The 15,991-nt window shown below is 32.8% G+C and overlaps 2 protein-coding genes and 1 long non-coding RNA gene across 3 annotated transcripts; all 3 read left to right on the forward strand.

The window, feature by feature from the left end:
• The first annotated feature begins 1,357 nt into the window (after positions 1–1,357).
• LOC134229860 (biorientation of chromosomes in cell division protein 1-like 1) lies at positions 1,358–3,841 on the forward strand. Its single transcript, XM_062711644.1, has 3 exons — positions 1,358–1,409; positions 1,998–2,106; positions 2,638–3,841. Exons 1-3 carry the CDS (start codon positions 1,358–1,360, stop codon positions 3,776–3,778), a joined length of 1,302 nt encoding a protein of 433 aa, XP_062567628.1. The 3' UTR covers positions 3,779–3,841.
• Positions 3,842–7,585: 3,744 nt separating this feature from the next.
• On the forward strand, positions 7,586–9,051 carry LOC134229857 (uncharacterized). The gene is made up of 3 exons (XR_009984244.1): positions 7,586–7,673; positions 8,160–8,207; positions 8,970–9,051. It is a non-coding gene; the product is annotated as an uncharacterized LOC134229857 (long non-coding RNA).
• Positions 9,052–12,619: 3,568 nt separating this feature from the next.
• On the forward strand, positions 12,620–15,851 carry LOC134229858 (uncharacterized). The gene is made up of 6 exons (XM_062711641.1): positions 12,620–12,929; positions 14,453–14,601; positions 14,940–14,996; positions 15,084–15,218; positions 15,331–15,429; positions 15,541–15,851. The coding sequence occupies exons 1-5, from the start codon at positions 12,901–12,903 to the stop codon at positions 15,399–15,401; spliced, it is 441 nt and encodes a 146-aa protein (XP_062567625.1). The 5' UTR covers positions 12,620–12,900; the 3' UTR covers positions 15,402–15,429; positions 15,541–15,851.
• The last annotated feature ends 140 nt before the right edge of the window (positions 15,852–15,991 follow it).

A 15,991-nucleotide genomic window follows, 5' to 3' on the forward strand; every position in this document is an offset into this window, starting at 1 on the left:
GATCAAGTGCCATAGAGGAGTAAGCAGCTCCTGCCAACCAGTCACACCCGCCGTCTACTCCTTGTCATGATCGGGAAATAATTGAAAAATCCGTCGTCATTCATTGTGTAATTAAGGCCTAACAAATAGTATAAAAACGTCAATGAGCATTTGACTCAATATTAATTTGTAGTTACTGACAAGGTCATTGTATCGAACTAGAACTTGCGAAATGATGACTAAAAACGAGACTCATGATATTTTTGTTTCATCAACTTGTTTGTCAATAATTTACCTCGTTTTAGAAAATGTTCTTACGTAGAACATGCCCTTGCATATCGAATCAATTGAGATATACAAACTCCATATGTAGGTGATGAAGGTATATAACTGCATAAATAAAGGAAGATGACGATTTCAAAGTTAAGGTCATCACGTTTATAATAAAGCTTGGTTGCTTTTGGGCTTGAGTACTGTTTCCTATTGCAATATATCGCAATATATTTCACTGATACAAGTTCTAAAATGGTCTGTCACATTATTTTCTGTTACGTCTACCTAAGGTAGAAATCTAAAGCATTTTAAAGTTTCTGTAATTGCTTGAATTAGGAATATCACCTACATCACAAAATATCTTTATTTCGATTGAAACATGTGACATTGTACACTATAAAAAAATTATTTTGATAAATTTGCAGACTTTTTAATAACAAACAACTTCCTTGCATGACTCAAAGTTCAAAATTCTAAACATCCTGCACTTTTATGCCTTTCTGAGTTTCATTTTCCTGGATTTGAAAGGCTGCATTGAATACGTAAGTTAAATATTTTCTGTTCTCAAAAAATTTTAATGATGTTTAAAAAATCTTTGGGAAACAAATGATGTACATTCAATAGACAGACAGTTGATTAATTGGCAGGTATGTTATTATTTTCTTTATTTTTTTTCTCTCCATACATATTACAACTTCCCACCTGGTGTGTTTAAGGGGATTGTTATTAGCTCTTAGTGATAAATTGAAATTACTTGCTTTGACAGTTGAGCAATTTGACAGTTTGTTTCAGTCATACTTTCAACTTACTATTAAAGTAGGAAGAAAAGTATTCAGCTTTTAGAAAAATATCTTTTAAAGTTCACAATATAAATCGTCATAACAACAAAAATACTCCCATCCCCTCCTGAAAAAAATTAATATGTGAAACTGAGTTTGTAAAGTAATGTTCAGATATGTATTTAATTCCAATTTAAAGGGTTTATCCTAGTTCTGTCTGATCAATATGATTTTTTCCCTTTTCTCAGCTGTCCTCTTAGATAAAGATCTGTAGATACAAAATTTGAAGGAGTACGACAGTGACAAATCAACTAGAGGAAGGCAGTATGAATGACACCACTACTGCAAATATCCATGAAAAATGTGAGAAGCTACGGGGTAAAATAAGAATATATTTTTTGACGTATAAATGATGATTTCTAAGCATATCATCAGTGACAAAAATTGAACGTAGCATTAACAAAGTGTGCTTTTTAAAACTGAAAAAAAGATTATTTTTCAATTGCTTTAAATCAAATGTAATGTAAGACAAAGATAACGAACAGTAATTCAAAATTAAAAGTCCATAAAACAATACAAAATAGGAGCAAAGCAAACACGGACCTCCAAAACATCGGATGTGGGATCAGGTGCCATGGAGGAGTGAGCATCCCCTGCCAACCGGTCATATCCGCCATGTGTTCCTTGTCATGATTTTATTCCTTCTTGGAAATTAAATACTAATTTTCTTTTGTATGAAGAAAGTGAATTTATAAGTATAAAGATAATCAGAATTAATTGTTAAATTAAAATTGCTCATTAAGAGTATAGAAAACATTAAGTGATTGTTATATAAAGCGTAAAGTAGAAGTAAAGAATCTATGAGAAAAAGGACATGTTTGACTTTTTAATTTTTATGTACAATCCATCCTTATACTATAATACGTTTTGAACTGTAATTTAATTACTGAATGCTATATTTTACAGCACTGGAATGTTTATGGCTCTATCTTCTGAAGAACTGCGCCACCTACCTGCCTGTCGTTGGTGGAGTGCTTGTCTTGCTGATCATTCTCAATATCACGTGTATTTACTGGTTTGTATTCAGTGCCCTGAAGGCTGGGTCCATTTTTTTACTTTGTTTTTGTTTTAAAACAATATATTTACATTTCTAATAATTTTCCCCTATGATTCTTTGCAATATAAAATGCAGTTTATTTTCTCATGAACTACATTAAATATATCTACCAGGAATAAGCATGAATACCTCTGTTGTTACGTCATAATTATAATACCGCACTTGACGTCAAAAATATAGTGCACACTGCTTTGCTTTAAAAATGGCGGTTCAATGATGTTAATTTATGGCAAGTCATCAGAAAAATAATGTAAATATCAGAAATGAATTTAATTTTTGAAGATTCATGAGGTGTATGAACTACAACGCTTCACACCGGCATATTTATCGTGACGCGCTAACACGCGTATGAAATATACCGGCGTGAAGCGTCGTAGTTCATAACCTCATGGATCTTCAAAAATTAAATTCATTTCTTAAATGAATAATTCACTATTTCTACTTTAAATGCTATTATGATAATGTAATATTTAGTTTCGATTATTGCAGGTGTGTTAAACGACAAGTCAATAGACAGCTGATAAATATACGTAGAAAAGATTGCAATGAAAGGGAGGATAGACCGATTTCGGAGGCAATAACATGCATCTACAAGACGAATAATGAAGAAAAAGATTTCGCCTACGATCTTGCTTCAGTTGCAAAGGTTGCGTCAAATTTAAGCACTTCAAACGAGGGATGCATCTCTGAGGAAAGCAACAAACGTTTTATCAGACCGATGTCTCATAATAGTGACTACGACAACGTATGGACAACAACTTGGACAAAACTGGCATCACCTGAAGATGAATACACCCAGGTAGAGAAAGTAAAGAAAACAGCGGTGACGGTCAGCCAGGATGAGGAGATATATAGCAAACAGAAGCTGGATGATCTAGACACAACTGTAGATGATGATGAACTACTGAATGAAAGCATACAGAAAAATGGTGAACCCGAGGAGATTTTGAGTAAAAATGATAATAAAAGTTTACAAGTTCACGAACCAAAAATGGCAAAGCATGAAAAAAGTACGGTCATAATACCTAAGACCGATCACAAATCAGAAAGATATGTTGATAAAGGTAATGATTTTAAATGTAAAACAAATGATATTCAGCAGCGTGAAAAGGGATCTTCAGCAGGGGGTTGCCAAAAAGAAAGAACATATTCCTCGGAAACAAATAAAAATGTTCTTTGTGCGCCTGTATTGTACACAGATGAAGAGAGTGAAGACAGAAACACTGACAACAAATCCGAAAGAAACGACGTCTCGTCAGGTCAAATGAGAGGAACGATATCTCATGAAGAGGTATGTGGAGGAAATGAAAGAGCTTCCTCAAAAACAAAAAACGCAAGTGGAAATGAGAGTAGATGTGATCATTCGAAGGAAAATGATAAGAATAGTAAAGAAAAAGTTAGTAAGGGTAAGAAAAAATGTCAAAAGGTTAAGAAAGTAGCAACCACCACCGATAAGAGAAAAAGCAGGAAATCTTATCAAAGTGACGACTATTGTAACGTCTCCATAAACCCAGAGAAAACCATGAATTTAGGAAATCTTTCAAGAGAAGAAGCTAATAAGCGGGTGGATGAAGCAACAGCAATATTGGTGGCCAACATGAATAATGTCTCTTTAAAAACAAAATTGTAACGGACTTTTTCAAATATCTTAAATTAATATTACATGTATATAAAAAGGGGGAATAAAATGTTTTGTTCAGACGTTTTTATCATTAGAACCCTAATTTTTTTTTTTTTTTATCTAAAATACACGAAAAAGTCCTTTTAAACAAAAGTTGGACCTCAGTAAACATCAAAGGAGAGATCAAGTGCCATGAAGAATTAAACATCCCCTTTCGACCGTATCATACGCCGTGTGCTGTTTGAAACTGGAACGAGAAGAACGATAAAAATTTTCAGACAATCAGTGTGTGAATAATACCCTAACAATTTGTTAGCAAAACACCTGTCAGCTCTTTCGATATAAATTTCCAGATTATTTACAGGAAACAAATTTGATATGAGCGTTTGAATTAAATATTTTAGTTTATTTTATTTTATAGACCCAGTTTTACTAAAAAAAACATCAGAAGTATACTTGAGGTCTTAGAAATGAGTGAAAACTGTAAAATATGTAACTAGAAAGCATATTTTTTCGTATTTTTATACACGACAATTTCCCAAATCAAAGCTTTTTGATATCATTGAAAGCTGCTTTTTCGATAAAAATGGAAATCATTAATTTACTAACCTTGGCAATATCAAAAATTATTTTGTTAAAAACATTCTACATGTACACATAAGTACTCTGAAGTTGTCATCAAAAATGTGCTTGCGTTTCTAATTGCCAATATCTACGTGCTTTTTGGAGACCTGGTCTTCCGATGAAACATATAGGGATAACGAACAGTTTTCAAGATAAAAAGTCCATTAAACAATACGAAATAGTTTTAGGTGTTTTGAGTCAAAATTTAAGAGAATGTTAGCATCAAAGAATGCAAAAGGTCTAAGTTTTAATTAACAGATTACGAACCATGATGAAAGTTTTATGTTATTTTCTTTGACTTTAAAGGCCATATTACTGTATACAGGGAAATTTTCGCCCCCGTTTTATTTTCGCCTACTCTCATTTGGGCGAATTTAAAACGGGGCGAATTCAAAGAATTCAGTATTATTTCTTAAACAAAACTATGATTGGGCGAATTTTAAACGGGCCAAAATTGTTGGCAAGTGTGAAAGGGCGAAAATAAGACGGGGTGAAAATAACCCTGTATATAGTATGCAAATTCCTATGCCAAACTTAAAACATATAGAAAATACCAGACAAAAATGTTGTTCTTAAAACACTGAAGAGAGATTAAGAATGGCTTCTCCCCAAACAGGTATTAATGTTTGTTTTGCTTGACAGTGTACATGCACAAAAATTACACATTATGGCGAAATAGATTACTCTCAAACAACACTCCAATACCCCCTACCGGTTATTTCTAGATTAAGTCCAGGGTAACTTCTGAAAATTTGTAAAGTTTTATCAAAATTATGAATTTAAATTAGTATGCATCGAAAATAAACATCAATTAGTTAATTGATAAAAGGAATCAGCGGGTGTTTACCTGACCAGCATGAATCCTTCTGTATAGCTTACCATAAATGATGCATTCAAGAATGGCCAAATGTTGTGTTTACTGTAATGTAAAATGTGATGATAATGACATCAGCTCTAATGCTCTGGCTTGTTAGGGTGTTAAGCATGTTTCCTCCTCTCTTCATTATGTTCCCCAATTGATAGTTAAGATAGTATGAAGTTTCCAAGATTATGATCTCACAAGAATTCTATTGATCGAGTTGACCAACAAGCGTTGGCTATATCAAGTACTGTCTGGTGCCATGACGTTAGACAATGATTTGTATGAGAGATGGAGAATACAGAATGTCTTGAATAATGGAACATTATGAATGACACAGACTCTCCTTGCCTACCAAATATGCAGAGGCTGGTATGATAAGTTAAACTTACTTCAGTCTACAAGCGCACCACACAAAACTCATACGCAAGCGCATTTTAAGATTTTATACCATAATTGGTAAGCCAGCGTATTGAAAAGCTTCGAAATTTTAGCCTTGCTATTTATTTCCCGAATGAAGTCATTATCATAAATAATATGTCCTCAAATAAGATTTGACATAAATGCAAGGATATCCGAAAAAATCACGTTCTTTGGCAGAATGGAAATAAACATATTTCTAATTGTCAGGTATTTTGATATTTCTTTATTATAACATTTTTTTAATTCGTACATTGTACTATATATTCGGAGAGATTATTCAAATTTTAATGGCTTTTTTAAAATTCGTTTCTTATGATAGTGATGAGTAGTCGGAAAATAGCTCTAATGTTCTTTGATCTGTTGATGTACCCGACTTCAAATAAATATTATCTTATCTTATTCTATCCTAGGATAACAAACAGTTGTAAATTTACAGGATACAATATGAAAGGGTTACGTTCAAACATGATATTTATATTTTGAAACATTTTTGATATTAATTAATAGACCTTTCATTGCAGAAAGGAAACATTATGTCAATAATTAATATCATTGGAAAACATGAAATTCTTTGTATCTTAGCTTTCGTATCTTTATCAAATCTTTGTATGTGTATGGTATCTTTGTATGTGTATGGTATCTTATTAGTGCAACTAAAATCTTTTTTAATGTGTTTTTCAGCTATCTACCAGGATTGATACTCTCAGTTGATATCACATGGATTACTTCCTTGAAAATCTGCGCAATTTTAGATCAACGAATGTCGACTGAGGACGATATTGTAAGGAATACTACTTGGCTGGGAAAAGCCAAATATAAACTGACATGGGGTAAAAGAAATTCGTTAACTTTGCTTTAAAAAAAACGAAATGACATCTGTGGTTACGCTTAGATCTTTTGGTTTGTTCTTCCCATCTCGCCTTAACTGTAAAATTTAGCATTCCCATTTCGCCTTAGTAAGCTCTCAGGTGAATTAAGGTGATGAAGATTAAATATCTTTAACATAAAGTATTTTTTGATATTACACGTATTATTTCATTCACAGTATTCACAAATTTCCATTAATTGTTAAATTCAATGTAAAAGTTTTTGTCATTTAAATTTTTATATCAACCTTGTAACAATATTTACAAATACTAAAATTCCCATTTCGCCTTAGTACTTTTTAACTTTTTCTTACCTGTATTTCACAATTAAGGCGAAATGGGAACACACTGATCTTTTTATCCGCTCGCTAAAATTTTCCGATAGGACTAAGATTTAAAAATTTACTAATCTTGAACTATATTGATACTTTTATGGAAATGACTTGCATTAAAATGTCGTTTTCTCCATTTGTTTAATTAAGGATAAAAGCGATTGAACTAACATATTATTACGTCAGTGACATAAAAAAAATGTAAAACTCAAAGCCAAATTTTGATAATAAATGAATAAATAGAGTATTTGCCAAAGCTTTTAATGTATATTTTGAAGGTGTCGTAATTTTGCAAATTCTAAGAATAGAGGAAAATGAAACATGTTCAGGTAAATCAAAACTTTATACACAAACAACTCATTTTTAGATAAATGATTTCATTAAACAAAATACCGGGGTATTTATCTAATACTTTGTATTTTAACAAGACTGTGGTACCTCAGGAAAACTCTGTCAGTTTTGTATGAGTCCTGTCCAACTAAATGAGAGTAGTTCATCCTTTGAGGAATTAAGGACTAAACTTGCACCAGGACAAAAGTATACAATAGGAGACAGCTGGTCAGGAATAGTGAAAAGTATACATTAAAACTATAATTAGAGTACATGGATCGATAATTGCATGTATTCATTTCATTTTCATATATGTATACATGTATATAAATTGAATAAAGATATATATTTATAAAATTCTTAACAGAAATCCCTGTGCCAACTACGTGCTTAGTGTATAGAGGAGATTCATATACAGAATAATCATGTTTCTTGTAATAAGTCTTTCAATCATGGATGCAAAGAATCTGGTAAGAATATATTCTAGAAGGATATGGAAATAACGAACAGTATTCAATCTCAACGTCCATTAAACAATATACAAAATAAGAGCAGAGCAAACACGGACCTCCGAAACATCAGAGGTGGGATCAGGTGCCATGGAGGAGTGAGCATCCCCTGCTGACCGGTCACACCCGCCGTGTGCTCGTTGTCATAATCAGGAAATAACGGAAAAAATCCGTCGTCAATTCAGTGTATAAATAATGGACTAACAATTGGTATGAAAAACGTCAGTCAGCATTTCATTCAATGATAAATTGTATTTGCTGACAAGGTCATTGTATCGACCATAGAATTTACGAAATGATGACTTTAAACGAGACTGTTGATATTCTTGTTTCATCAACTTGCTTGTCAATAATTTACCTCGTTAAATTACTTTGCCTGGCAGAAATTCAAAATGTGCAAACCAGTGATATTGTCCACTTCGATTATGTTTTCCATTTTGTTTTCAGATAGCAAGTTCAGTGTCATTATTTACCTTGAGGAAATTGATAACGAAGGTACTACTATGTCCGTTGCATTCTCTCATGAGACCATAGGAGATACAAGCAGTACACTTATACTGAACTAACTTCTTGGAATAGACATATTATCTTTCATCAATTTTTCCTATTTAATTTACCTCGATATCAAAATTTTATAAACATAAGAAAGCAAAAGAATATGTTTTTCTTCATCTTAACTGAAAAAAAACTTTTTTAATACATATTTACATGTTCAATATCTTTCAACTTATAATCAGTCTGATTTGAAAACAAACAAAAAATTGAATCAAAATGACCTTCATTCAAAATTAACCAAAGTTTGAACGTGTGGAGAAAAACGTTTTGACTACCTGACGGAATAAAATAAGCTCCCCATAAAAAAGCGTGTGTACTGATTCAATGTTTTAGTCGAATACTGCTCCTTTTCCCTATTTATGCTGTTTTTAAAATTGTTTTTGTAAGCACTGTTTGACGTATCCATCTTGTGAAGACAGTTCTTGTAATAATTATATTAAATAACGTTTAGTTCAATGAAAACATAATATGCATGTAGTCGAGAATGTGAAAAGGGCAATACTGTACAATGCATATTTGGCCATCACATTCAAATGTATATTTACTGTATTGGTTTAATGACGGAATGTTTGCAATTTGGAGGGAGGCCGTTTTTATTCCTTGCTGTATTCTTCCTTTAATTTTAAATAATCTGTTTCGTATCTTAAAATCTGCATTCCTTATGAAGTCGTTAGTATTTCGGATACCTTAGAAATTACTCAGGTCTTGGACGGCACTAAATACACATCAAGCATTAGATGAGGATCGCAGCGTAAAAAAAATTGTTGGTGATTCTACGATATGGATGAGCTATTATCGTTAAAACGTTAGCATGTACAGATACTACTGGAAAAAGTAAAAGAGAAATAGTTAAAAATATCGATAACCATTTAGCAAATAAATTAGATTTTATTAGCTCACCTGAGCCGAAGGCTCAAGTGAGCTTTTCTGATCACATTTTGTCCGGCGTCCGTCTGTCCGTCTGTCTGTCTGTCCGTAAACTTTTCACATTTTCGACTTCTTCTCAAGAACCGCTGGGCCAATTTCAACCAAACTTGCCACAAAACATCCTTGGGTAAAGGGGATTCAAGTTTGTTCAAATGAAGGGCCACGCCCTTTTCCAAGGGGAGATAATTATGAATTAGAGAAAAATTAATGGCATTTTTAAAAAATCTTCTTCTCAAGAACCACTGGGCCAGGAAAGATGAAACTCATGTGGAATCATCCTCAGGTAGTGTAGATTCAAGTTTGTTCAAATCATGACCCCTGGGGCTAGGGTGGGGCCAAAATGGTCGACCCAAGTTTACATAGGAATATATAGGAAAAATTTTAAAAATCTTCTTCTCCAGAACCACTGGGCAAGGAAAGATGAAACTCATGTGGAATCATCCTCAGGTAGTGTAGATTAAAGTTTGTTCAAATCATGACCCCCCCCCCCGGGGGTAGGGCGGGGCCAAAATGGCCGACCAGTTTTACATAGAAATATTTAGGAAAATTCTTTAAAATCTTCTCAAGAATGACATTAAGCCATAATTCATCATATTTATATGGAAGCATGCTCAGGTAGTGTAGATTCAAGTTTCTTCAAATCATGACCCCCCCCCCCGGGGGTAGGGCGGGGCCAAAATGGCCCGACCAAAGTTTTACATAGAAATATATGGGAAAATTCTTTAAAAATCTTCTTATCAAGAATGACAAAGCCATAATTCATCATATTTATATGGAAGCATGCTCAGGTAGTGTAGATTCAAGTTTGTTCAAATCATGAATCCCCGGGGATAGGGCGGGGCCAAAATGGCCGACCAAAGTTTTACATAGAAATATATAGGAAAATTCTTTAAAAATCTTCTTATCAAGAATGACAAAGCCATAATTCATCATATTTATATGGAAGCATGGTCAGGTAGTGTAGATTCAAGTTTGTTCAAATCATGACCCCCCGGGGGAAGGGCGGGGCCAAAATGGCCAACCAAAGTTTTACATAGAAATATATGGGAAAATTCTTTAAACATCTTCTTCTCAAGAATGACAAAGCCATAATTCATCATATTTATATGGAAGCATGTTCAAGTAGTGCAGATTCAAATTTGTTCAAATCATGACCCCCAGGGGTAGGGCGGGGCCAAAATGGCCGACCAGAGTTTTTAAAGATATACAGAGGAAAATTCTTTAAAAATCATTTTTTTAAAAAATAGCATATCCATGATTGGTCATGGGACTACTTTTGGATTTAAACTTTACAATAAAAAGCCATTTTCTACTTTTTCCTACCCTTAGTGCTCAGGTGAGCGATGTGGCCCATGGGCCTCTTGTTTTGTAATTATTTTTGGATTTTTCAATTCAGATTAGTACAAGAAATAATACGAAAAGAAATGTAAAAAAAATACTGTGAATAAAAATGTCAATTAGATGTTTAACATCCTGGTGTATTGACGCGTAGTAGAAAAACGTAAATAATTTAAATTTTATCAGCAACAAAGTCATACAAATATTCTTGATATTGTGCTGATTCCGTATTATTATTTTTTAAAGAAATCTATAATTTTAGTATACTGTACAGCAGGAAAATAACTCGCGGAGTTAATATTCGCTATATTCGCGGAAAAACAAATTCCGCGAATTCAACATACAGTGAATAAATTCTTGAAAAGATTTATAAGGATAAACTGAAATTTTATCATCATCTGTGATTAGATGTAGACAGTCTTTATAATTATGCGAGTGTATCACTGTATGGATCAATTACAAACACGTAGTTGTTGGTGTTTTTAAAGCTTATAAATTGTTAAATTAATTTCTATAGCTAACGATTACGGGAATTTTGCCATCTAGTAGACGTGCAATATAATTATCTAACAAAACAAGCTTGTATAATTTCACCCGTGCGAATCACTCAGTCATTAGCTTTAATCAAGGCACATGCGTAGTAAACAGGGTAAAGACAATTAATTTATTTCAATTATATGATTAAAAGTTCAACAATTTGACTACTCTATATATTTTCTTTTTATTTATTTATTTTATTTATTCGGAAACAAAAAAAAAATTCTGAATGCGTAACATTATTTTGACTTCAAATTGGGATCAGTCCGGTCTTTCGTTATTATTCAATCGGGCTCAAAATTGACACAATACATAGACTTGCCTTTCCTGACTGATATGCGCGATATACATGAACAGACTTTCGTAAGATAGAGACTGTAAATAACAGTTCACATAATATATACGTAAAGAAACATGCTTGTAAGTACTGTGTAAAAAATGTATTTTTTTTTACCTTTCCGCGAATTCAAACGACCGCGATCTGCTGGAAATTGAACAAATCGCGATCTTTTCCGACCGCGATTTTAACCTGCTATACAGTAATCAAAATCTTTATTTGCCATTGTTTTCTATCAAATCTTGGGAACATAATCTATTTTTAAGGTTTTTAGCTATTATTCTTCGATCTCTTTTTCACTTTAATTATGATTTTCCTTTCTTTTCCCTGTCAATCTTGTTAAGACGATTTCCTAATTTATCATTTTTAAAAGTTTGAACATCTTGTGACAAAGACCTTTCCGACATAGATGCTACCTTAAGTTATTTTATTTTAAATTAAGTTATGTGAAACTTTGTGAACCGACAGTAAAATGTATTATGTCAGTTATAGATTCAGAACAGATTAATGAATCAATCGATGAGTGTGGTGAAGAAAAGTCTTCCTGCAAGTACCTGAGATGGAAACAGAACTTTGTTCAGAACTTTCTTGTAAATTTTTATTCGTAATAGGTTTCCTCATGTAATGTGTATACGATAAAAGTAAAAGTATCAGACAGTGTTTGAGTGTATGGATAATGTAGATATATTGTTGTACGAGTATGTACAATGTATGGCGTATAGTATTTTAAGTAAGAATATCGTCTTCAGGTAGTTCACTTAGTCAATGTTTTTAAAAGTAGATTGATTTGATGAAATATCAATACAGTGTAGTAAAATGCCACTTCGTAGAGTGCAGTAAAATACAAATATGTATGTCATAATGAAGCAAAATTCACCATCAAATAAATTTATGGTAAAGTGTCTAAGTATGAGCAAATTATAGCAAAGCATATAAAAGTATATTATGTCTGTATCAACCTTATATTATGTCAACTTAAGCCATTAAGTCACCCAGATCCATGCTGGAAAGTAAAAGTTAATATTTTGTAAGTTTTATGGTCGATAAAATGACCTTGTCAGCGAATACAGATTATCATTTAATCAAATGCTGACTGACGTTTTTCATACTACTTATTAGTCCATTATTTATAAACTGAATTGACAACGGATTTTCTGTTATATCCCGATTACGATAAGGAGCACACGGCGGGTTTGACCGGTCAGCAGGGGATGCTCACTTCTCCATGGCAGGTGATCCCACCTCAGATGTTTCTGAGGTCCGTGTTTGCTCTGCACCTATTTTGTATTTTTTATGGACTTTGATAATGAATACTGTTCGTTATCTCCATATCCTTCTTTTATTCAAATCGTTAGGCGTAAGTGTATTTTTGGAAAATGTCATACAGAACAGGAAATAACATTGAGTGAGAACTATGATTTGTACTCGAACAGAATTTTGCATAAATGAGGAGATATTGAATAAAGAATAGATGATTGAATTTTCAATGGAAAAATGGAAATACGTAATTTTCTAATTGCCAGGTTTGTAAATACTTCTTTAATGTATGTAGGACACCAAAGTCCGATGGTTACGCCAAAGTACAATGGTCTGCGCCAAGCTCCAGTGGTTTGACACGCAAAAATCCGATGGTTCGGAAAACAATTAACGTTTATGATGTCATAGTACTACTGCGCAAAATTGCGATGCCGCGCCATGCCAAGGCCCGATTGCTTAAAATAAATTCAAAAAATATTAAATGCAAAAATTAACCATCATCTTTTGAATGTAGGCACAAGACAAACCTTTATTAGTCGAAATAGCGTAATTCTCAGTAACTTTAACCTAAATATCTTGGGCGGGTGCTGGACAAATCCAAATCATTTGAGGACTAAGCCAACCTAAAAATCTCTCGGGTGGGTTCGAACAAACACATTATCCATCCAATAGTGTTCAAGGACTAAACCTTATCAATCGAGTGGTGTGCAAGGACTAACCGTAGTTCATATCTCTAGTTATTTTATGTATGGGAGAGGAATATCTAAGTTTTTGGAACTTGTGTACAATTCCTTTGACATGTTGACAATAAAATATGTTCAAAACAAAAAACAATACTGATTCATTGGATTTTGAATGCAGGACAATGACATGGCGTCGGACTATTGTGACGTCATAAACATTGATTGTTCCTCCGTCCGGTCCGTACCATCGGGCTTTGGCGTATCAAACCATTGTATGTTAGCGCAATGTGTCTCATTGGAAACGAGCTATTGACTTTGGTGTGAATATCACTCCTTGGCGTCCGTAAAGACATCGAGCCATAGGGGTTTGTCGAGACCATCGGACTTTGGCGTCACCATTGCACTTTAGAGTCTTACATATAAGCTTTGCGTTGTTCGAAACGTAGATAGTATTATTATCTGTAAGTTCATTTGTTCGATGATTTCCTTCAGTGTGTTTCATATGAATACTCGTCATAATCATATACATGCTTTAATCAAATAGTAAATAATAATTTAAAGGACTACAACAACCTTATTATTGAGATAAAATTGGGTGTGGTATCAGTAAGAATATTTTAGATCATGCTGACATTTCGCAACACATACTAAAGTAATTTAATGTATTGCGATAATATTTATTATTGGCATATGTCCTTTCTACAATGTGATGCTGACAATTAAAATAAAATCAAAAGATGAAGACATGTTAATATCATGTTTGATCATAACATTTATATTGCAACCCGTTTGTTCACTATTTATGAAATAAATGTTCGAAGATGATTGATTATTTGTATATGAAAATACAATAAAACATCTTTATAGTGAACACGGTTAATTAATCTTATACTTACAGCGAAGTGATTTTTATTCCCCTCGACTTTAGATTAAAATTGTTAGCTTAATTAACATATTTTACGAATAACGTTCTTAGCAAAGAAAAATCCTCTGTTCCTTTAACTTCGTTTTAAGCATGGTTGACCATGTTTACTGTAAATAGTTGAGAGTATTACAAAATAGTTCCTAATTCCTAAAACTGAAAATTTTTTGTTGCTTTTTCTCAGCTATTTATTAGGGTTCGCACTCTCAATAGATACGACATGGATTAAGTCCTTCAAAATCTGTGCAAACAACGATCAGCGAATGTCGACTGAGGATGACGTTGTAGAGAATAATACATGGCTGGGAAAAGCCAAATATGAGCTGACGTGGGGTAATGAAATTCATTTACCTTGCTTTAAAAAGTAAAATACAAATGATATCTCTGGTTACGATTTGATTTTATCCATTTGCCTAAATTTGACAATAGAACAAAGATTTGAAAAATTACTTAGTTTTCATTATCATACTGATACACATGTACATGTACAATTTAGGGGCCTTGTTCGCCATTTTTGTATTTATAAAAGAAGTTAAGAAACATTTTCTCGATATTCTTTATATAAAAAATAAAAGCAATAAACGTTAAATTCAAGAACCAAATTTTAATGATAAACGGAGTAGAATATGTGCAAAACTTTAAGTTTTACTTTTCTTATGTATATTTTGTAGGTGTCATAACTTTGCAAAGTCTAAGAATAGAAGAAAATGAAACATGTTCACTGACAGGTAAATCAAAATCATATGCAACCAATTCCTTTTCCCCAAACAAATGACGTAATAAAGAACAATGTATAATTACATTTTTGTTTCAAGACTGTGCTTTCCATCAAAAACATTGCCAGTTTTGTAAGAGTCCTGTAAAACTGAATGAGATTAGTTCATCTTTTGAGGAATTGACACCAGGACAAAAATATATGATTGAAGACAGCTGGTCAAGTGATGTGGAAGGTACAAACTAAACTATAATTATCGTGCATGAATAAAAGCATGCATGTATTCATTTCATTTTCATGCATGTATGTATGCATTTAATAAAAATATAATTCTTAATTCTATTCAGAATTCCCTGTGCCAACTAAGCGCTTAGTGTATAGAGGAGCTTCAATTACAGAATACGCTTCTTGTAATTAGTCTTTCAATGATTGATGCAAGGAATCTGGTATGAATTTATTTTAATTGCTTTGTAATTGACAGAAATTCAAAATGTACAAACCAGTGTTTTTGTCTATTGTAGTTAAAAATTAATTTATCATTTCCATTTTGTTTTCAGATGGCGAGTTCAAGGTCATTATTTACCTTGAAGAAAACTATAAAGAAGGTACTTCTACACATACGTCTGTTGTACCCTCTGCTGTACCCTCTCAAGTGCACAATGGGTATAAAACAGTACACAAATACTCAACTAGATTATTTGATATCCTATTTGCTTGCAGTGTGTACTCTCTAATAGACACTTGAGCATTATCACTGATCGTTATCTTCGAATTTCAGCCCTTTCCTATAAACCTAGCATCGACGTAAAATATTGAACAGAGTTTTGGGGAGAGGATGCATGTTCCTTAATCTTAACTGACGATTATCCTTGTTTAATTTAATCATATTTACATCTTCAATATCTTCCATATACATGATTCTTGAAATGTCAGATTTTATTTTCCGTCTCCTGTGTGAATTGGAAAGATGACAAATATGAAAATGCAAATACTGAATGATCCCGTAAC

The sequence above is a fragment of the Saccostrea cucullata genome, unplaced genomic scaffold, assembly GCF_032062105.1.
Source record: "Saccostrea cucullata isolate Sc308-1 unplaced genomic scaffold, CSIRO_AGI_Scuc_v1 ctg13651, whole genome shotgun sequence".
In the NCBI taxonomy this organism is placed as follows: Eukaryota; Metazoa; Mollusca; class Bivalvia; order Ostreida; family Ostreidae; genus Saccostrea; species Saccostrea cuccullata.